Below are 22,815 nucleotides of genomic sequence, written 5' to 3'. Positions count from 1 at the left end.
AGCCGGAAGTTGAGGAACTTGATGAGGTTCTGATTCCAGAGCAGATACTGGCACATAAAGAAAGGAAGGGACGAGGTAAAGTTTCCCGTCGCTATCTTGTGAAGTTCAAGAACTATTCACCGATGGATGCGAAGTGGATGGAGGAAGGTGACTTAACAGATTCACCTCAGGTTTTGCAGCTTTATCTCGATGCCTTTGAGTTAGAGCCGACTCTGGTTGTGGCTCATTCAAGTTCAGCAGAGCATGGGTCTGGAGCATTACCTGATGCTCAAGAGGGGGGTAGCACCTCCACTCCCTTGATACAGACAGGCTCAGATGACATCTAGAGGTCGCTTGGTGCAGTTTTTATCTCACCCGAAGGTACTGAGGCTGACAGTACATCTATTTATGGGACTTCTATGATATATGTGTACTAGTCACATGGGATTTTGTGGATATGTATGGTTCACAGTGGTATACAACTTGGACTATTACTACGCCATTGATTTGCAGTGAATGATGTTACATGTGCATGGCTTAGAGAGATTGGGACGCTGATCTTGCCATATTGTATATTTCACTTTGGATATTTTGCTGTATCACCAGAATGCAATCGAGGACGCTTGCCATTTTTCAAGAGGGAGGTATGTCATGGCCCTGTGAAAATGGAACAGCACAAGTGTGGGCATGGTGGTTGCTGAGTCAAAATATTGAATGATTCACATGGGGGGGTGCCCGGACAGAGTTAATGATGTGTGGACATCCCTAGGTGTGAAGGGGGGGAACTAGAACATTAGAATTCTAATGTTTTATTAAAAGTTGCCCCTAGGCCTTAGTGGCCCCTAGGGAACTTTAATAACTTTTAAAGTTGGGGCCCTAGGATTATTATGGGAAGGGGGCAACTCCACTTTTGGAGTGCATGCTCTCTCTCCTCTCTCTCTCTCTAGCTTTTGGAGAAACGTGGAGCATACATGCTAGCTCTCATGCGTGGAAAGCAAGAGGAGAAGAAGTCGACTGAAAGAAGGTGTGCTGCTGTTGTTGTTTTCTCTGTGCAAACCAGCCGTACAGCTCTGTACGGACAGGCTGCTCTGCAAGTTCTCCATCTGGTACAGGCTACGCACAGGTGTTGCTGCAAGTATCTCTGCTGGAACAGGCTACGCACAGGTTCTGAACTACTGCTGCAGATTCTGTTGCAGGTACAGCTGTACGGACAGCTGTATGGACAGGACAGAAACATGCGGCGCTGGACAATACTGTTGCTGGCGGCGCTGGACAGATCTGGTACAGGCTAGCTGCGCAGGTACAGTCGTGTACAGATACTGGCTGCAGGCAGCGTATGCAAGGACAGCTTCTGGCACGTGTTCCAAGGCAGTACAGACTGGTACAGTGCTGTTTTTCAAGACTGTACAGATAGGTACAACACTGAGGTGGATACAAGGAGGAGGGTACAGACAAGTACATACACACGTGTGAAGCAAGGTTGTGGAAACAAGTGCCTGCAAGTACAGATTGGTATCGTTACTTCCTCCAGTGTAGATCCACGGGCTGATTTTGGTAAGCTCCGCATCTGTTCATCTGTCTTTCTTTCTACTGCTTTATGTCTGTTGCAGATTTGAGCTATCTGTGAGATGTTGAATCATGTGCTTGAGTTATGCCAGATGTATGCTCATGGCTGCCCTGCTTAGTGGTCTTGGCTGATCAGAGGGAGGCACAATGTGTTGCTTTGAGACACACATCTGTGTGCGTGGATCCTCTATGCTAAGAGGTATTGTGGGCCGTCGGATTGGACATACAGGTGTAATCTCTTGGCTGATTTTGGTTGTACTCAGCCTTTCATACTTTTGGAATTGAATAAAGAAATACCGCAAGGGGCACCAAGCTTTGGGGCCAACAGGTGTCGCTTTGTTTTCAGATTTGGGCACTCTAGCCCCAATCTTTTCTGTTTTCATATCTAGACTACAAGTGGACGGGTGACTGCTAGTCTACCGCACTCTGGTTTCTATCAGAGGCCGGTTTCAGGTGGGGTAGTAGGTGGAATGGAGAGTGTGGGGCAGCCAAGAGGAAGGGTGGAGTGGTAGGGAGAGCACTCAAGCAGCAGGCTCAGCCAACAAAACAGGCGCAGCAGCGAATAGAAGCTGTACGCTGGATAAAAACTGCCGCCGCCAACTTAGCAAAAATGCGCTTTTTTCGGAACGCCAGAACGTGCGTTCCGCCCTAGCGTTCCGGCGTTCCGACAAACGTTCCGCCACGTTCCCCGGCAACTGCGCCGTTCCGTCTCCCGTTTCCACCTTCCTTCCCACGCCTTGAGCTTCGGAGCGGCGCTCTGGCGTTCCAGGAAGGCGGAACGCCGTTCCGCGGTAACTATGGTGGCAAGGCCATGTGGTGCATACAGGAGACATTGTTCGTCATCTTGTGTATCCGGTGGGTATGGATGTGGACCCCCAAGCACTTCTTGCTTGGATTTCTGCTCGGATCGCGGATAAATTTGTGTATTGGAAAGCTCAAGGGTGGCCTATGCACGTGAGGGTTAAGGTAGCTCAGATTATTATGCTTAGCATGATTTCCTATTTTTTGCCTTTGCTACCTTGGACGCACAAATCTCTTCTCCGTTTGGTTGCTCCCATTCGGTTTATGTTGTGGAAGAGGCAAGGAAATATTATGGGTCAAACATGGATAGCTTGGAATCACATTACGACGCCCAAAAGAATGGGTGGGGCTGCTTTACTGGATGTCCGCTTGCATATGGTGGCGCGTAGGTGGGCGCTTTTTCAGGATATGTGTTTGCAGGAGCAGCCTTGGGTATTCATGGCTCGTGACTTGATTGAGTTGGAGGGATTCTCTCATGGACAGACACGTGTGCAGTCTTCATGGTGGGACATTGTGAATGCGGCTCATCCTGTCCGTATTCGCTCATCTCACATTTAATCGCATATTCTCCTTTCTTGGCATGAAGTTCTACTATTGACTCGGTGGGATCCTGGTCATGAAAGACTACTTTTGAACTCTTTGCAGTTCGAAACATTTGTGGAGTCGCCTGTCATTGTTTGGCCAGACAGAGATGCTTCACGCATACGACTCAACCGCATGGTCAGGTTAGGCTTGGTTAGAATCCGAGATGCTGTGATACCTGGTCGTGACAGGCCATATTCGTTTCGTCGTATTCGGCAGCACTTTAGGGTTCCTCGAACATTTCAGCCACTATGGGTTGACATCATGCATGCAGTTGAGCCTTTTACTCCAGGGTAGCCCTAAGGGCTGGGCCCCTTCTACATGCAACCTACATGCTCCCTATACAGATGCTTGGTGTCTGGCTGCTGCAACCCCAACACTCAGAACACCTGACATCATTCCAAAGGGAGACTCACAATACGGACTGGCACTTCTTCATGTGCAAGACAATGCACATCTGACCAAGACCATGTACGGGACTTGTACACTTGACCTTGGATGTTTATAGTAGAACCCTGGCTGAGACTCGTCCCGGACTGGGGCTCACATGGGACCAGTTTCCACTCCAAGTCGTGCACCTTCTGTCCAGATATGTCCACGTGGCATGCAAGTGCGGGATGCACATGACACATCCATTTGCAAATTCGAGCACTTCTCTGTGATCAGCATCATAAAAATGCAATGCTACATCCCTCTGCGTCGGCTTTCCCGCTACTTTATCAGGGCAGCCTGTGTGGGCACCACGTCATCATCAAGCGGCTAGTTTTGCTGTTGTTCGGCTTTTGTGTGTTGCTCCGATCTGCCCATGCTGTTGGCCAGCCTATTTTGAGCTGGTCAAGCCATTTCGGGGCTAGTTGTGTTGATTTGGGGCTATTTCGAGCGTCCATAGTGCTTGTTTGTTGTGCCCGTGGTGGGCGGTGCCAATGACCAATCCTTAGAAGTTTACACGACAAAAATTCATTAACAACGTCACCATTGCTTGAAATCATGTACCAGGAGTGTCCGCCGGTGCTAGTTCTCCATTTCAACATTCTCACATTGTGAGACGGCAAGCTGGGTGCTATTACGGACACCGTGTTGTGTGTGGACCCATAACACTAGGGACATGTTTGCTTCTCTCCATAGCACTAGTGACATGGAATTGTTGAAAGTATTCGTCAATGGAATTCTTCTTCGACAAACACTGTTTAGTATTTGTATTCATTTCTTTGTTTAAGGCAAATATGGCTATCATAGCCCATGGAACATTGTACAAATAAAATACTTAAATAATATACTTGGTATTGAAGGAGGGGCTCAAGTTTCGGCCCCAATGTGTGGTGTACATGTGCAATGTCTAGTTTTCAGATTTTTTATGCTGTGTCCATTTCATTAAGTGTTGAAGTGATTGTTATTTATGAGACGGTGCCCAATACATGCTCACACCCAGTTGTGTGAATTACATTGGTATCAAAGGACACACTTGTTTCTCTCTCCTTAGTGGGGAAACGATCTTGTGGGGTTGGATACAACCAACAAGGCGTGAAGTGCCCAACTCTAGAAGGAACTCTAGTGCTACTCATGCTCTAGATGCATCTCATGGCAAGTATGTTGCAGGCACTCATGAACCTCATATGGTTTTTGTGGGATAGCCATCCTGTGGCAAAGAGAAGATACAAGATGAGGAGCCCAATGCTTTGATGGCTGAACTTGATCAGGTGAAGAGGCAATTGCAGGCAAAGGAAGAGGAGCTAAGGCTTTTGCACGAGAATCCATAAGTTCACAACCTTATTCTCCTCCTAAACTCCTAAATGACCTGAAAATGGTGAAAATAAGGCATAAATGCCATAAAAAGGGGGTGGGCAACCCACATCAAAGGCACAATAAAATAGGGAAAAAATAGGGGGGTGCTTGAGCATGGGAAGGACCCCTATAGACCTAGAATAGCTACCAATAGGAGATGATATATGCTAATAAGACCTGCAAGGCAAGTCCCCCACCCTCCTCATATGCCATTGTCGGAATGCACAGTGGAAAATGAGACAAAGAGGTCCACGATTGAAAAATCTCCAGTCGGCCAGCACAAAACTAGTTGGCCAAGACCATATCAGGTCGGCCAACAATACAATAGGTCGGCCAGGAGCGAAAACAGTCGGGTGGCTCTTAGGATCCCCCACGACTAGCAAAACTGGGAAAAAAACATGGAAAATGAGGAAAAAATGGAGACTACTCCTAACTGGGCGGGCACACCCACAACAGAGGCCCTCATTCCCTACTGAGTAATATGGTATAGATAGAAGATGACTGCTAACATCCCCCTCTCAGCTCCTGGATGTGAAACCACAGTGAGTTGGAGTGCTGTCGGAGCATCGCGTGAGGTAGAGACTTCGTGAAGAGGTTTGTTGCATTGTCTTGCGTTGAACAATAAACAAGCAAGATGTCACCACCCAAATCTTCTCACGAACAAAGTGATATTGTATCTCTATGTGCTTGATCAGGGCATGGAAGATCGGGTTCCGAGCAATAGCTATACAGCTTTGGTTATCACACTGGATGACCATGGGTTCCTTCTGTGGAAACCCAATCTCGCCAAGTAACCTCCACAGCCACACAACCTTGCAAGCAACACCGCAAGCAGCACGATACTCTGCCTCTATAGAAGACAAGGCAATAGTTGGTTGCCTCTTGCTGCCCCAAGAAATAGCTCTTGAGCCAAGTGTAAATCCGTAGCCTGATGTAGATCTAGATCTCCTCTCCAATCCGAGTTACTCCAACCTTGGAGTCTGACTCGATCCTTCGTTCCTCCTCCAGTAACATAGAAGAGTCCAAGATCTTTCGTACCTTGCAGATACCACAAGATCCACAACCCTACATCCTAATGAATCTTTAAAGGTGTATGCATGAAAGAGCTCAACAGTCCCATTGGAAATCTCAAGTCCAATCTCGTGTTTAGCAACCAAATCAATGAACCAACAAGCTTCCGATACAAGGAGGCATTAACCTACTCACAAGGATCATTAACTCTAAGTTTGCTATTTGGGTCCATCGGTGAAGAAATAGGCTTGCAATTCTCTATCCCAAAGGTCTCCAGCAACTCATGAACATACCGTTGCTGAGAAACAAAGAACCCCCTCTGGGTCTGCCAAATCTCCAATTCCAAAAAGAAATGGAGTAAGCCTAAGTCGGTCATCTCAAACTCCTTTGACAAGGCAGCCTTCGTCACAACTATGTGCTCCACATGACCGCCAGTGAGAATAAGATCATCCACATAAAGGATAATCAAAGTGACCATACCGCGTTCCTGAAAGCGATACAAGTTAGGATCTGCAACTGTCACCATTTGGCCACCCAATTAGTCCACCCATGCTTTCTCATCATGTATGTACATTGGACTGTTGTATATGCTAGGGATTGATGCCACTCATGTGATATTGTGGAATTGGCTTTCCGTGGGGGACTTGTGCCTTTGTGTACATGCCCGGAAACGCCTGGTGGATTGGTGTTCCATTGGGTCTGGTACCTAGTGTACTTGCTTGGAGCACATCTATTTTGGTATAGTCTCATAAATGGAGATTGTCCATACCAATGCTACATTGCATAGCATCTTTATGTGCTTGCTTGCAATTGAAATTACATGTTGTTTTCATGCTTGCTTGACCAGTGCGTAGTTCCGGGTAAGGGGACACCCGCCCATGAACCGTGTGTGAAATTGTCTGTTGACATGGTTTCTGCAAAAATCCTAAATTCTACCCTAAAGAGATATCGAAATGCAGAGGTTAAGGGCTCGTTGGGTAGCTCTAAGGAAGCACTAAGAGCTCATATGGTCCCTTTTAAGTCAGTCCAAAAGGGTTGGGATTGAATTAGGTTTTTTGGAAACCTGCAGATTCTTGCCAAAGTGACCCTTTTTGTACCCAATTGATCCTTGTTTGCTCCCAAACCAATGTCAACACCTTCCGCACCTCATTGGCATCCCAAGGTCAATGGCATGCCGGAAGCTTCAATGGTTGGAAATTTGCTTGATGGAGCATTCAATTAGTCCAATGCTTGAAGATTTTCCCTCTTTTTGATGATTGTTGTGGGCTGCTCATACCTCCTCTTCTCCCTCTCCAATAGCCATGAAAAACTCTCCAAAATCCACCAAAAAGAGGCCAAACACCTTAGCTAACAACCAAATGGTATGGAATGGCATGGAATGGAGCCATCTCTTGTGAATATTGGCCGTGAGGAAGCGTGGAAAAAAAACGCAGCTATGCCCATCCTCATGAGTAGAAAAGCACAAAATCAACTCCAATGTTAGCTCTCAATAGCCATAGCATACACTTGCAGCCATTTAGAGTGAGTGGGGAAGGATAATGGTGAGCTATGTGAGAGAGATTAGGGTTTGGAGCAAAGGAAAGGAAGAGGGAAAAAAATTTCAGAAATTTTCAGAAATTTGCATGTAAATTGGTACTCTATGTGTTCCTCTCCTCAAGCTCAACAAAAGCCCTAGCAAATGGAAGCAAAACGGGGCAAAGAGGAGAAGTAATGGCTATGGAAAGCTTGGAAAAGAAGCACAAAAGATAAACGTGATTAACAGAGAGATTAAAAGATGATTAATTCAAATTTTTTCCAATTTTTGTACCCCGCCCTAAAAATTTGGTCCAGAGTATCCAAATTAGGTCCAAATGAGCTAAATCTCCATGAAATCACATGAAATCACATGAAATGATGCCTCCCCTCCACTAATCTCCAAAGATTAAGTAGGAATTAAGCAAGATTAAGCCAAAACTCCAAGAAATCAAGAGAAAATTCAGAAAATTATCAAGAAAATGACTAATCTCATGCCCAAAATCTTGAAAATGGATCAAAATCAAGGCTCTGATACCAAATGAAATGGATCTAGAGCAAAATATGGAATCAAACACATCAAAGCAAGAATCTAGCATCCATTAATCATGAGATTAGTGATCCAATGGCTCATCACATGAATATACAAGAAAGAGAGAAAATCTATAAGTGCATGTAGCAAGAGAAGATGCACAAATAGCCTAAGTGTGTTTAACCTCTCACCAAGAGAATGACCATGGAAGGCCAAATCTCCATAGATGGAGCCCAAAGGTACAAGATGACCAAAATTAGTAAAAGTGTCAAAAGGTCCTACCAAAGTATCCCAAGCCCTATTTATAGTCACTATCTCCTTTTGCCCATGGGCCCCTATGTACATGTGGAAATCAAGCTCTATGGTTCATGACATGAAGAAAAAAGCAGCAACCTATGTGCGGCTGCCCTTGTTGAAAACGCAAAAACGCATGTCTGTCCAGGGGCGGAAAAATCGCAGATACGAAGAGGTATAGGAGGGAGCATTCAACGCTGAAAATCACCGGCGCTTTGATACCATGATAGAATGTGCAGTGGAAGAAGGGAAACTGGAAACACAGGAGAGAGAGTGAGAGAGAAAGATGGAGAGGAAACACAGGTGAGAACTTGCTCTCAATATCATCATCAAAAGGAATACATGTCCCGAGCAAGAGGGGAGAACCTCGTAAGTGAGGGACTGCAGCTAGACAAGCTAGGCAAGCAATGCAAGCCGTAAAATATGAGGGAAGGGGAGGCATGCCGGCTATATATACCTCTACATGAAGGCAGCCGACTAGTGATAAATACCTCCACAACTGGGGAAAATCCCAAGACCATAAAATGGGGAATAAATATGGGTAAAATATGAGTGAGGGGTGACCAGCCCCTCTGACTAACATGGTCAATCCTAGAGGCTAAAATAGGACACCACAAATACGAAGCCAGCAAGTAGGGGATGATGTCTAACACCCCCTCTCAGCACCAGATGCTGAGCAAACTCCAAGAAGCCAGAGACGCTGTCCTCGATCAAAGATGAAAGACTGCAGAAACAGGTACCAAGAAAGCTCCACAAGCAATCTCCTCAGCAACTCAGCTACAAAAGCAACAGAACAAGTTGCCAGGTACACCGTTCCTCTGGAAGAAAACAACCATATAGGCTGCGACGTGCTGCTCCAAATAATGGTTCCAAACCGAAGTGTAAGAACACTCCCCGAAGTTGAATGTCGTGTATCCAACCTGGAGAAGGTATGAAAAACCTCATAACTAACCAAGATCAGATCCTGTATATAATCAATCCTGGGAGAAGCAAATTGCTCCTCACTGGAATCCTCAAAAGAAATAGAGTCAATCTGCTCCAACTCTGTACCAAGAGTAGCCAAATGCTGTATAAAAGCATCCTCTGAAAAGGTCGGCATCGCAAGATGTAAAGACTCTGTAGAAAATATAGGGTCCATCTGCTCAAACTCCATAACATGAGTTGCCTAATGCTGTACATAAGTACACGCCACTGAGGTGGGCTCGCAAGATGAAAGGACTCCAGATCCTCCTCTGAAAACTGATATTGTCGGACTGGTACAAGCCCAACCTGATTCGATCACTGCTCTCCTCCAAATAACTGTAAACTCCTGTCAAAGAAGAATGTCTCCACAGATACAACACAGCTCCCGAAACTGATCCTCAAGTGAACTAGCTAGAGAAGGGACCCCTCTGAGTGTAGAAAACTCTTGTGGGAAGCAAAACGTAGCCAAAACACTGCTATCCAGCAAAAATAGCACTCCACTGCCAACAGAAGGCAAGGAACATGTAGAAACTGGGAAACTGTGTAGGCCAAGAACAAAACACAGGTCAAAATCGGCAAAACGCTGACTGAAATCAGAAATTCAAAATCCTCCTCAAGTAGCAAACTGCCTCCAAAGCCACAATCCAATCAAGAAACGCCCTCTGCAAGTGATCTGTGTCCACTGGAGAAGAAAACGCAGCCAAACAAGGGCTACAAGTCATAGGGGTTTGAAGATCTTCTAGATCTAATTACATAGGCTTGTAGTACTCATCTCGGGCTTCGATTTGAGCTAGAAAGTTTTGCATTTGGATATCTCTAGCTCAAGTTATACCCAAAATACCGTTTCAGCCTATAACCCTGTAAACCCTAAAACAGAGAATAGTAGCACACCTCATCTCTTACAAGTCTTTGCATAGTGGTCTAGTACACTTCATTAGCTCTCCAACAAGCTTTAGATCACTTCAATCGGACATTTCTACCTCAATTTAGAGCCAAATTTCTAAAACCGTTTCCATGGGGCCGAAGCCAAAAGGGCGATCGAGGCGCAACACTTTGGCTTCCGATGAGGTAGAGGATGAAGAGACAATGATGGAACAAGGAATTTTGGATGCTCCGGAGGATACTCTTGGGCACACTTCAAGAGAAGGGGATACTTTTGGGCATACTTCAAGAGAAGGGAATGAGGAGTTGAATGTCGGAAGTGCCCATAAGCACACCCCACAATCTTCATATACCATCCCCATCGATTCGATCATGCAAATGCTGATGGAAATGAATGCTAAGATGGACACGATGGCTACAAGGGTGGAAGTCAATGGTAGGCTTGACACTATGGCTACAAGGATGGAAGTTTTGGAAGAAAGGGTCGCTCGGCCAATGAGCCAACCTTCCTATGATAGTGGTCATGGTGCTTTACATGAAGGCAAGCAATTTGGAATAGCTTTTGAAGGCCGTAGGGAAGGCAAGCTACCCATGGTACAAGAGGTTGCTCCCAAGGTAACACATGAGCATTCTACCAAGAATGTCACTTTTGGATTCATGGCGGATGCTAGAAAGCCTTCTATGCGGGAGATGAAGCCTATTACATTCCAAGCGGGTTCTTCTCAATTGGATGGAAAGCAACATGCACCTACATTCAAGCATGAGGAGTCAAATTTTGGGGATCCAAGGAGAGTACCTTTGAAACCCAAAGCAAATCAGTTCTCCATGCTTGAAGAGGAGGTGTATGATATGGATGATGTGGTTGAGCTTGATTGGGAACATATGTCATTCATTGAGAGACAAAGAGAAGCTCATGATAGGTGGATGGAAATGCCAAATTTCCTCAAGAGGGAGTACAAAGATTTTGCACAATTCCTTGGATCTTTTGTGCAAATGCAAAAGCACAAGCCCTTGCACCATCATGAGAATGCATCGTCAACCGTGTCAAAGGATGTAAAGGACAAGATTTCACACTAAGTTCAAGGGTGATGGTTCAGCCCCACATGAGTTGGAAGAATGGATGAATAAGTTGGATACATACTTTCAGCTCTATCCGAAGAGTGAAAGGGACAAAGTGCATTTTGCATCCTTGCATTTGGAAGACTATGCACATCAATGGTGGAGACATATGCTCAAGGAAGGAGTTATGCCACATACTTGGGAAGAACTCAAGCATGAAATGAATTTGACATTTGTGTCGCCTTTGGTTCTTGACCGATACCATGAAGAATGGTATGAACTCACACAAAAGAGCATGTCGGTTAGGGAGTACATCAAGAGGTTCATGAAGCTCTCTATGTTTGTGGATGGACTCAATGAAGGCATGCGATTGAAGAAGTTTGTGCATGGTCTAGATTCATACATCAAAGCGGATGTCTCGGCACAAAGACCAAGCACTATCAAAGAGGCTATGAGATTGGCGGAGCTATATGAGCCAAAGTATAAGAGAGTTCAGCCCAATGTACCTTTTCATAAGCCATTTCACACTTCTTCAAATGTGGAGAGAAGTCTACCTTCTTCTACATCCACTTACACTTCCGAATTCCATACATCTTTTGGAAGTGGACAGTCCACAAGTGGAGTTCATAATGATGCTAAGAAGAGCAATGGATTTGTCAAGGAGTCTCCTCAACCATTCATGAAGACTCAACGGATGGATGATCCTAAGATTGAGGAATTGAGGAACAAAGGCCTATGTTTTAAATGCAAAGAGAAATGGTCACCCGGACACATTTGCAAATCAAAGAAAGTGGTGGCTACTATGATCATTATGGATGCGGATTATGATTCCAAGTCATCTCATGATGTGAAAGAGTTTGATGATTGCAGCGAGGAGACACATGAAGTAGACTTAGAGGGTCATTCTTTTGTCAAAGAAGAGGATGAGTTTCCTTTCGACCCCGGTGGAAGGAATCATGCATGCATTTTGAGGGACAATATGCCAAAATAGAGTGCTAACCATATTTACAGAAAATTACAGCAAGGAGATGGTGAAGAATTTCCTCATTATAAGCTTCGGAATGGTCTACTATGGCACAAGGATAAGGTGTATTTGGTTCCAACCTCATCCTACAAATTCCAAGTTGGCACATAGATACTATGGACCATATTTGGTAGTCAAGAAAGTGGGAGATTTGGCTTATAAGCTTGACCTACCTCCTTCTACAAGGATTCATAATATGTTTCATGTATCCAATCTTAAGAGGTTTGTGGGATCTCTTCCTCAAGAGATTGAAGAGTTACCACCGATGGATGAAGAGGGAGAGATTATCTATGAGCCGGAGAGGATTGTGGACAAGAGGACAAGGGTTTTGAGGAACCGGAACATTGATGAATTCCTTGTGAAATGGAAGCGCTTGCCCATAGATGAGGCTACTTGGCAATCAATGGAGTATGTTCAACAATATGGTTTACTTGATGGAAGTATTCCTTGATCAAGTGGCATGATTATTATGTGAAGAATGGGCATAACATGAGGTTTCATATGTGCTGTAATTTCTGGACAGCTTTGGTTGGATCTATTGTTGGGGTTACCAATCTACTCCAACACACTTGGAAGATCGTTTGGTTTGATGACACATATGTGGGACTTTTTTGGGTGCGGCTACGCATCATTTGCAGCTCATTTTATGGAGGTTACATGAAGAATTTCAAGGGATCCTGATCGACAACATGGCTGCCATAACAGTCCTACATGCTATTTGTTTGGAGGAGGAGTTTGCCGGCTTCACTACATTTGGTTTTCCTATTCCAAATGTATTCGAGGCGCATTTTTGAAGACCTCTCTACTTCCCATGGGTTTACATTGAGTTTGTGATTCAATTGTAAATATCCTGTATGATTTTGAGGACAAAATCTTTGGGAAGGGATGGTTTGTCATGAACCATAGAGCTTGATTTCCACATGTACATAGGGGCCCATGGGCAAAAGGAGATAGTGACTATAAATAGGACTTGGGATACTTTGGTAGGACCTTTTGACACTTTTACTAATTTTGGTCATCTTGTACCTTTGGGCTCCATCTATGGAGATTTGGCCTTCCATGGTCATCCTCTTGGTGAGAGGTTAAACACACTTAGGCTATTTGTGCATCTTCTCTTGCTACATGCACTTATAGATTTTCTCTCTTTCTTGTATATTCATGTGATGAGCCATTGGATCACTAATCTCATGATTAATGGATGCTAGATTCTTGCTTTGATGTGTTTGATTCCATATTTTGCTCTAGATCCATTTCACTTCAGGTGGCTGTCTATAGCAGTTTTCAGCAGTTCTCGGCATTCGTACCCCCCCCCCTAGTGCTGGTCGCCTGTTTTGTACAGGTGAGTAGGAGCATGTTTGCTGTTTCTTTTCTTCTACAAGTGTTTGATGCTGATTTGCTGATTTGAGGCTTGGGTGTACCTATTTCTTCAGCGTTTCAGCCCCTTGTACCTCTGCGTTTTCAGATTTGCAGCCATGGTTGCTACGTTTTTTCTGAACCGATCTTGCTGGTAGCTCTACCTTCAACTGGGCTTCATCTATTGGACCCGAAGGTACCTTCTCTTCAACGTTTTTCCTCATAGGAGGTGTGGACACTAGTTGGCCTGAATTTTCAGGTTTGTAGCCCTTGTTTGGCTGCGTTTTCTTCTCCAGTGGACACAGATCACTTGTAGAGGGGGTTTCTTGATTGGATTGTGGCTTTGGAGGCAGTTTGCTACTTGAGGAGGATTCTGAATTTCTGATTTCAGTCAGCGTTTTGCTGATTTTGAAGCATCTATACCTGTGTTTTGTTCCTGGCCTACACAGTTTCCCAGTTTCTACATGTTCCTTGCCTTCTGTTGGCAGTGGAGTGCTATTTTTGCTGGATAGCAGTGTTTTGGCTACGTTTTGCTTCCCACAAGAGTTTTCTACACTCAGAGGGGGCCCTTCTCTAGCTAGTTCACTTGAGGATCAGTTTCGGGAGCTGTGTTGTATCTGTGGAGACATTCTTCTTTGACAATAGTTTACAGTTATTTGGAGGAGAGCAGTGATCGAATCGGGTTGGGCTTGTACCAGTCCGACGATATCATTTTTCAAAGGAGGATGTGGAGTCCTTTCATCTTGCGAGCCCACCTCAGTGGCGTGTACTTATGTACAGCATTGGGCAACTCATGTTATGGAGTTTGAGCAGATGGACCCTATATTTTCTACAGAGTCTTTACATCTTGCGATGCCGACCTTTTCAGAGGATGCTTTTATACAGCATTTGGCTACTCTTGGTACAGAGTTGGAGCAGATTGACTCTATTTCTTTTGAGGATTCCAGTGAGGAGCAATTTGCTTCTCCCAGGATTGATTATATACAGGATCTGATCTTGGTTAGTTATGAGGTTTTTCATACCTTCTCCAGGCTGGATACACGACATTCGACTTCGGGGAGTGTTCTTACACTTCGGTTTGGAACCATTATTTGGAGCAGCACGTCGCAGCCTATATGGTTGTTTTCTTCCAGAGGAACGGTGTACCTGGCAACTTGTTCTGTTGCTTTTGTAGCTGAGTTGCTGAGGAGATTGCTTGTGGAGCTTTCTTGGTACCTGTTTCTACAGTCTTTCATCTTTGATCGAGGACAGTGTCTCTGGCTTCTTGGAGTTTGCTCAGCATCTGGTGCTGAGAGGGGGTGTTAGACATCATCCCCTACTTGCTGGCTTCGTATTTGTGGTGTCCTATTTTAGCCTCTAGGATTGACCATGTTAGTCAGAGGGGCTGGTCACCCCTCACTCATATTTTACCCATATTTATTCCCCATTTTATGGTCTTGGGATTTTCCCCAATCGTGGAGGTATTTATCACTAGTCGGCTGCCTTCATGTAGAGGTATATATAGCCAACATGCCTCCCTCATATTTTACGGCTTGCATTGCTTGCCTAGCTTGTCTAGCTGCAGTCCCTCACTTACGAGGTTCTCCCCTCTTGCTCGGGACATGTATTCCTTTTGATGATGATATTGAGAGCAAGTTCTCACCTATGTTTCCTCTCCATCTTTCTCTCTCACTCTCTCTCCTGTGTTTCCACTTTCCCTTCTTCCACTGCACATTCTATCATGGTATCAAAGCGCCGGTGATTTTCAGCGTTGAATGCTCCCTCCTATACCTCTTCGTATCTGCGATTTTTCCGCCCCTGGACAGACATGCGTTTTTGCGTTTTCAACAAGGGCAGCCGCACATAGGTTGCTGCTTTTTTCTTCAGGTGGCTGTCTATAGCAGTTTTCAGCAGTTCTCGGCATTCGTACCCCCCCCCTAGTGCTGGTCGCCTGTTTTGTACAGGTGAGTAGGAGCATGTTTGCTGTTTCTTTTCTTCTACAAGTTTTTGATGCTGATTTGCTGATTTGAGGCTTGGGTGTACCTATTTCTTCAGCGTTTCCATATTCAGCCCCTTGTACCTCTGCGTTTTCAGATTTGCAGCCATGGTTGCTACGTTTTTTCTGAACCGATCTTGCTGGTAGCTCTACCTTCAACTGGGCTTCTTCTATTGGACCCGAAGGTACCTTCTCTTCAACGTTTTTCCTCATAGGAGGTGTGGACACTAGTTGGCCTGAATTTTCAGGTTTGTAGCCCTTGTTTGGCTGCGTTTTCTTCTCCATTGGACACAGATCACTTGCAAAGGGGGTTTCTTGATTGGATTGTGTCTTTGGAGGCACTTTGCTAGTTGAGGAGGATTCTGAATTTCTGATTTCAGTCAGCGTTTTGCCGATTTTGAAGCATCTATACCTGTGTTTTGTTCCTGGCCTACGCAGTTTCCCAGTTTCTACATGTTCCTTGCCTTCTGTTGGCAATGGAGTGCTATTTTTGCTGGATAGCAGTGTTTTGGCTACGTTTTGCTTCCCACAAGAGTTTTCTACACTCAGAGGGGGCCCTTCTCTAGCTAGTTCACTTGAGGATCAGTTTCGGGAGCTGTGTTGTATATGTGGAGACATTCTTCTTTGACAGGAGTTTACAGTTATTTGGAGGAGAGCAGTGATCGAATCAGGTTGGGCTTGTACCAGTCCGACGATATCATTTTTCAAAGGAGGATGTGGAGTCCTTTCATCTTGCGAGCCCACCTCAGTGGCGTGTACTTATGTACAGCATTGGGCAACTCATGTTATGGAGTTTGAGCAGATGGACCCTATAGTTTCTACAGAGTCTTTACATCTTGCGATGCTGACCTTTTCAGAGGATGCTTTTATACAGCATTTGGCTACTCTTGGTACAGAGTTGGAGCAGATTGACTCTATTTCTTTTGAGGATTCCAGTGAGGAGCAATTTGCTTCTCCCAGGATTGATTATATACAGGATCTGATCTTGGTTAGTTATGAGGTTTTTCATACCTTCTCCAGGCTGGATACACGACATTCGACTTCGGGGAGTGTTCTTACACTTCGGTTTGGAACCATTATTTGGAGCAGCACGTCGCAGCCTATATGGTTGTTTTCTTCCAGAGGAACGGTGTACCTGGCAACTTGTTCTGTTGCTTTTGTAGCTGAGTTGCTGAGGAGATTGCTTGTGGAGCTTTCTTGGTACCTGTTTCTGCAGTCTTTCATCTTTGATCGAGGACAGCGTCTCTGGCTTCTTGGAGTTTGCTCAGCATCTGGTGCTGAGAGGGGGTGTTAGACATCATCTCCTACTTGCTGGCTTCGTATATGTGGTGTCCTATTTTAGCCTCTAGGATTGACCATGTTAGTCAGAGGGGCTGGTCACCCCTCACTCATATTTTATCCATATTTATTCCCCATTTTATGGTCTTGGGATTTTCCCCAGTCGTGGAGGTATTTATCACTAGTCGGTTGCCTTCATGTAGAGGTATATATAGACGGCATGCCTCCCTCATATTTTACTGCTTGCATTGCTTGCCTAGCTTGTCTAGCTGCAGTCCCTCACTTACGAGGTTCTCCCCTCTTGCTCGGGACATGTATTCCTTTTGATGATGATATTGAGAGCAGGTTCTCACCTGTGTTTCCTCTCCATCTTTCTCTCTCACTCTCTCTCGTGTTTCCACTTTCCCTTCTTCCACTGCTTATTCTATCAGGGCCGGTAGTTCCGGCTCTTGTGTGTCTCTTGTCAATTCAGCAAATTACTTCTTGTATTGAGCATGTTGTCCATTAAATCTTGGTGTATTTAAGTGTATTGATTAGCATTGTGTTCAACCAAGTTACATTGGTATCAGAGCATATGGTTCTCTTTCACTTCTATCGTGAAAGACGATCACCGTGAACACTAGCTATCTCTACACTTAGAACACTATGGACAACAATGTTGGAGATGCTAACACAAGAGGCGGAGACAATGAAATGCATGCCTCCAATGATTTACAGGATGAGCAAACTCATGCCGTGCACATTAGGGAACATGAATATGTGGGACAATCGTCCTGTGGCAAAGAGAAAATGAAGGAAGAAGAGTCCATAGTCTTAAGGGCTGAACTTACTCGTATGCATGCTCTTCTCCATGCACAACAAGAAGAATTGAAGCTCTACCGCCATGAGGATCCATTGGTACATGACCGTTTGAAAGCCAAGAAAGCTGAATCTTATATGAATTATACAATGGCAATGATTGCTTAAGAGTTGCACATGCAACCAAGGGATGCAGCACGTGCATACTTGACAAGTACCGAGGATGTCTATGCAGAAAAAGCAACCATCCCACATGTCTTGGTGCATCATATTCTCCATGATATGCGTCAAACTTCACAAATCCGTTTCCGACTTTGAAGTCACAAGACTTTGATGCATGAGCTTGCATCTCAACATGTTTTCCACCATGTTTGTACATTGGAGCAGCCCCTGTGATGACTGGTATCATTTTAGGAACAAAACGTGATGCATTAGACATAAATACATGTGCCCTGTAAGCATGAGACATGACTGCCCCCTCAACATGCATTGGTGCATTTTCACACATAGCTTCTCCCTCACGAGCACACTCGAAGGCATGAGTGGCATGAGAGATACACAGAATACCTGCACCAACAGAAAATTGCAGCCCATGTTGCATGTGTTGTGCATGCACATTTTCAACCGGCAATGGCATTTGATATACATTTTTTCCATTGCCATAAACATTGCATCCTTCACGGGCTACATAAGGTACTCTTGCATGGCGTGAAGTTGTCAATGGTTCCTCTCCCACAACATGGAGATTCATCCTCTTAGATATAAGTTCTTGTTCATGCACCACCCAGCAAACACATTCACTTTTTTGCTTTGGCAGGATAGCCAATGATTCTGGTATTTTGGCCATGATATTTACTATGAGATATTCTTGTATTTTGCTAGCCGCACACTTTTGTTATACATGGGCATGGCCCTATTAATTTGGTTGCACGTAAATTAGCCCTTCGAGGTTTATAGGAAGGACTTATTTAAGCTTTTGGTAAAAAGCAACTCCTATTTTATGTAAAGGGCAAGTACATGCAAGAGCGTGCAACTAGTTTTTGCATGTGGGCTATTTTTGTGAATAAAGACATAAATACTGAAGAAGTGGGAGGACGACAACACTTCTTGGGGGAGGGGAGATTGCACCCAATAGTGTGTTGAAGGTGATGTCTACTCTATCTCTTGTTTTTATTTTATTTTATGCTCAGTATTTTTAATTTGATTCAATTCTATGGTTAGTTCTTGATGTTTATCTAGACCCAACTCAAAAGGAGTTGAATGAGTAAAACAATGAGCAAAACCTGCCTTTTATAGGCCTTGGACAACTAGAGATTTGGTCGGCCAGCCAACTGGACCCAAACACAATAAATGCCACCCCGACCTGCTTGATGCAGCCGACACAGTCTTTTCTTGTTCTCCATGCAACCGACAGGTCCCTGAGTCCACTCCAGTCCATCCCTTGCCTAAACTTGCACTCCATGCTCCAAAACATCTGGTTCTAGTGAGTCTTTATCATGTTGCCTCCAGGATTAGCCCTTGAGATTAGCATGTACATGTGTGTGCACATGACAAGGAGACACAGAGAGACCCTTTTGGCAAACAAGAGACCGAGCCATGATGTACCTAGACAGAGGATCCTGACATATTTCTTCAGCACCAGCACCAACAACCCAACCCACACACCTCCTGATACCTCCTCCATCGGGCCATCAGGGCACACCAGCCACGCTCCTAGGGAGTCACCACTGATAGAGCAATCGTCTTATGTCGTGCTCGTCGGCCACGCCCACCAGGATCCCGACCACGACATCCTCACCATCGCCAAATCAAAGTCATTATTGCTCGGCATTGGAGGCGCCTACCTCGATTCTACGACCTCTCCATTCTAGACAGCCCCATGGCAGAGATACTTGATCTAAGGAGAGGCCAGCACTTCAACTGATCAACATACATGGATCTACTTGATATACATTTTCCAGTATTTTCTACTCAGTATCATCTAGGAGTCCATGGCGGAGATACTTGATCTAAGGAGAGGGCAACACTTCAACTAATCGGCATACATGGATCTACCTGATATACATTTTTCAGTATTTTCTAGTATTTTCTACTCAATATCATCTCGGAGTCTTACAGTTCTATTCTTATAATAGTAGGACAATCAGTTTATTGTACTTTTTAGTCTCATTTAGTTGTTCTCTTTGATGAGACACCAACTTCAGATGTACTCTCATTTTTGGTCTCATAGGACACTATGGCCTCTAGAGACGTTAATATATCATTTCATTTTATTTCATCTCTCTCTCTCTCTCTCTCTCTCTCTCTCTCTCTCTCTCTCTCTCTCTATATATATATATATATATATATATATATATATATATATGTGTGTATATATATTTTATTTTATTTTTTATTTTTTTTTTATTTTTGCTGCACATCTTTTTCTATGTTGTGCGTTATATTCGTCACACGAATGATTGCTGAATTCTCATCATTGAAGTTACCGATTCTTCCACCGAGCTTCCGCATGTTACACCAAGCCACTCAACAAGGGGAGTTCTCCAAAGCTTCACCTCCAACTCTTGCTATGGATCTCAGGGTCACACCCAATCTCACAGCAAGTGAAGGATTGCTTCACACTTATCTTGGTTGATGAAGAGAACATGCCTCTTGTGTTTCCTTGAAAGAAGATATCGCCAAGAAGATCTGCATGCAGCAGAATAATGACCTAAAAAGCTAGTGTACAAGCTTATGTTGTAGAAAGGAGCTATATCAATGACCTAGATCCATAAAACAAATGGTAACAAGATGAAGAAGCTCTGAAAATAGGTAGGGCTGCTGTAACATGCGGAAGCTCTGGGGGTCTTCTTTCAGCCCTAAACACTCTTGAAAACATGCTGATGCAAAACGCAGATATGGAGAGAGAGTAGAGAGAGAGAGAGATGTGCTGGAAATTCAGTATATTATTATGGTACAAAAAGGTACCTCCACTACAGCCATAGGCTGCCTTATACAAAAGGTGGTAAACACCCAAAATCTTGTCCTACTCTAGGACCCTAAGGACCCAATCCCTAGAGGATTGAATGAGTACAATAATGAGCACATGGTCCCTTTTATAGGACTTCTCTAAGGCTTGGCCAACTGGCCGACTGCTGGTTGGCCAGTCCACATTCCCTAAAATCACTTCAGCGCTGCCCGACCTGTTGACTTTCCCCTTGATCATGATGTGCCGGCTGCTGCCTTGTCCTCTGGTTCAACCGACCAGCGCTGGTTCAGCCGACCAATTGTCCTGGCTTCTATTGCACTGTCAAGAAGCCCTCCAGGCCTTGCTCTGAGTCCACACTTGTCCTCTTGTGCTCCAATTCCTAACTCTATCTGGTTCATTCTCTTTATCTGGCTGCCTTTTCTGGACCAGCACCTGAGAATGTCCATGGCATCTTTGATGCACATGACAGCTGCACTGTATGGCTTCAGTTACAGCAGATTACGGTTAGGTTTTGCAGATTACACGGGCTACAGTGCTGCCTGTAACCTACCACCCACATTTAACCTTTGCATTTCGCTACAAGGTAGCTTTCTTTCGCATGGGTCAGTTTGGCCTTCCATAGACGTTAATATAACTCACTCTCTCTCTCTCTCTCTCTCTCTCTCTCTCTCTCTCTCTCTCTCTCTCTCTGTTTTAAGGGCTGCGGTTTTATAACATCTCTTGCTGTTTCATGCTCAACAGATAGGTGGCATCCAGAAGCACAAGCATGATGGGGTGTTGCTTCGAATGTAACCTAGTGCTAATAAACAAAAACGCAGAGTGCACACACTGGGGTGGCTTGCAAGCATTTTGCAAGGAAGCAGAAGCCTATGCAACTCTGCTGGTCAATATGCCAGGTTACGGGGTGCAGCTTGTGGGGGGCATATTCATCTTTAAAAGAGCTCTCAGGGAAGAAGACAAGAAGAAGCTGCCACTATCCGGCACCAACCTATGGGTTTGATCTCTAAGCCATTGACGCCGTCCACCCTTAACCTCCATGCCATTGCCATCATCCACCCTCCATTTCCCCCTTTATCAATTGAACGAAGATTGGAGCCCCTCTCCGTTACTTCTAAAAGTTATCATTGAGATAGACAACTAAACCAGCTACAATTTCACTTGTAAGAAACTAGTGACTCTTCAAATAAAGCTTACCTGGAATCTTCTTATAGAAGGGGCAGCTTCTGCTCATTGATGTATCACCTTGTTTTGCTACAGCCCCTCTAGAATCAGTATGTTTTGCAATAACTGGGCGTGCTATTGCAACAACAGGTGATGCAGAAGGACGCCTGAATTTCGCCCAAATGTCTGGATCTGGAACTTTCTTCAGCTCCACAATGGTGCCCTCATTGCTAACCTTCTGAGACTTGAAACCCCAACATGCAGACAGGGTGCTCTGCACGAGCTTTCCCTGTGGTGCTTCTTGCCCGGACTTCCCAAACCCAAACCCTGTTTTCCCCTTCAGTGCTTCATGCCCTGACTTCCCAAACCCTAACCCTAATGATTCTTGCCCTGACCTCCCAAACCCTAAACCTGACTCTCCTTCATTGCTGGTTTTGCAGAGGTTCATCTCTGCCATTTCAATGCTTTCGCAGGGCATACCATAGTCGTCCACCGAGTAAAGGCGGCTCCAATCTGTCCCACTTCTGTAAAACGATTCTCTGAAGCTCTGCTCAGAGCAATCTTTCTCGTCCTTCTCCCCGCCATCACACTCTGAAGCTTCTGCAGAATTGGCTATGGAGACATTACTCATAAAGCTCGGATCAATCGGCAGATCAATGGACGGTCTCTTTTGACTAGGGGGATGCAAAAGAAATTCATCGTCGTCGAGATCAAAGATGTGCTTCTCGCCGGGGAAGGAGCATTCTGCATTCATGGAAAGGGAGCATGAGCAATAATTTCCTAGGCAACTGTGTGAAGAAGGCAAGGAAGCCTCCATTAGAAATCATCAAGATAGTCCCTTCGGAGACATCTGAGAAATCATCAAGATGACGATGACGACACACATGGAAGGGCTGGCTTTCTTTCCCGCGTTCCCTTCTCTTCTGAAAAATCAAAATCAAAATCAAAATTGTAAGGGAATGGGCATAGCGTTGGACTTCTAAGGCTTGGTTCACACGGGTTGGAGGTCCGATGTGGAAAAAAAAAGGGGTTTCTCTTCTAAGTTGCATAAAGATTCTTTGCCACGGATTTAAGCCCGCCAAAGAGGACACATTCCCACACATCCAGTAGTTTCTTTGGTTTAAAGATACTTCTTCGCCTTTTTACGCAACTCGTGCTTTGCACGTCTTTTGAGACTCCAAATTCAAATTCTCCCAAACCTTCTCCTCCCCTTCCCAACCATCAAATTCTTGCCACGTGGCAGCTTTGTGAAACTCTTCCTTAAGATAATATAGAGAAGAGAAGAGATGCTTCTC

At 44.7% G+C, this 22,815-nt stretch overlaps 1 protein-coding gene across 2 annotated transcripts in view; it reads right to left on the bottom strand.

Annotated features, from left to right (window-relative positions):
- SNM1 (DNA repair metallo-beta-lactamase family protein) overlaps window positions 1-22,461 on the bottom strand; it is a 53,877-nt gene extending 31,416 nt beyond the window's left edge. For both annotated transcript variants that reach the window (XM_086812747.1, XM_086812748.1), the window contains exon 1: window positions 21,554-22,461. In XM_086812747.1, coding sequence (XP_086668873.1) covers window positions 21,554-22,337 — 784 coding nt within the window. In that variant the 5' untranslated portion in view covers window positions 22,338-22,461. The remainder of the gene's footprint in view (window positions 1-21,553) is intronic.
- Between the last annotated feature and the right edge of the window lie 354 nt (window positions 22,462-22,815).

This window comes from Cibotium barometz, chromosome 18, assembly GCF_041138505.1.
Source record: "Cibotium barometz isolate CiBa-2024 chromosome 18, ASM4113850v1, whole genome shotgun sequence".
Taxonomy (NCBI): domain Eukaryota; kingdom Viridiplantae; phylum Streptophyta; class Polypodiopsida; order Cyatheales; family Cibotiaceae; genus Cibotium; species Cibotium barometz.
This window is presented reverse-complemented; position numbering and strand designations above follow the sequence as displayed.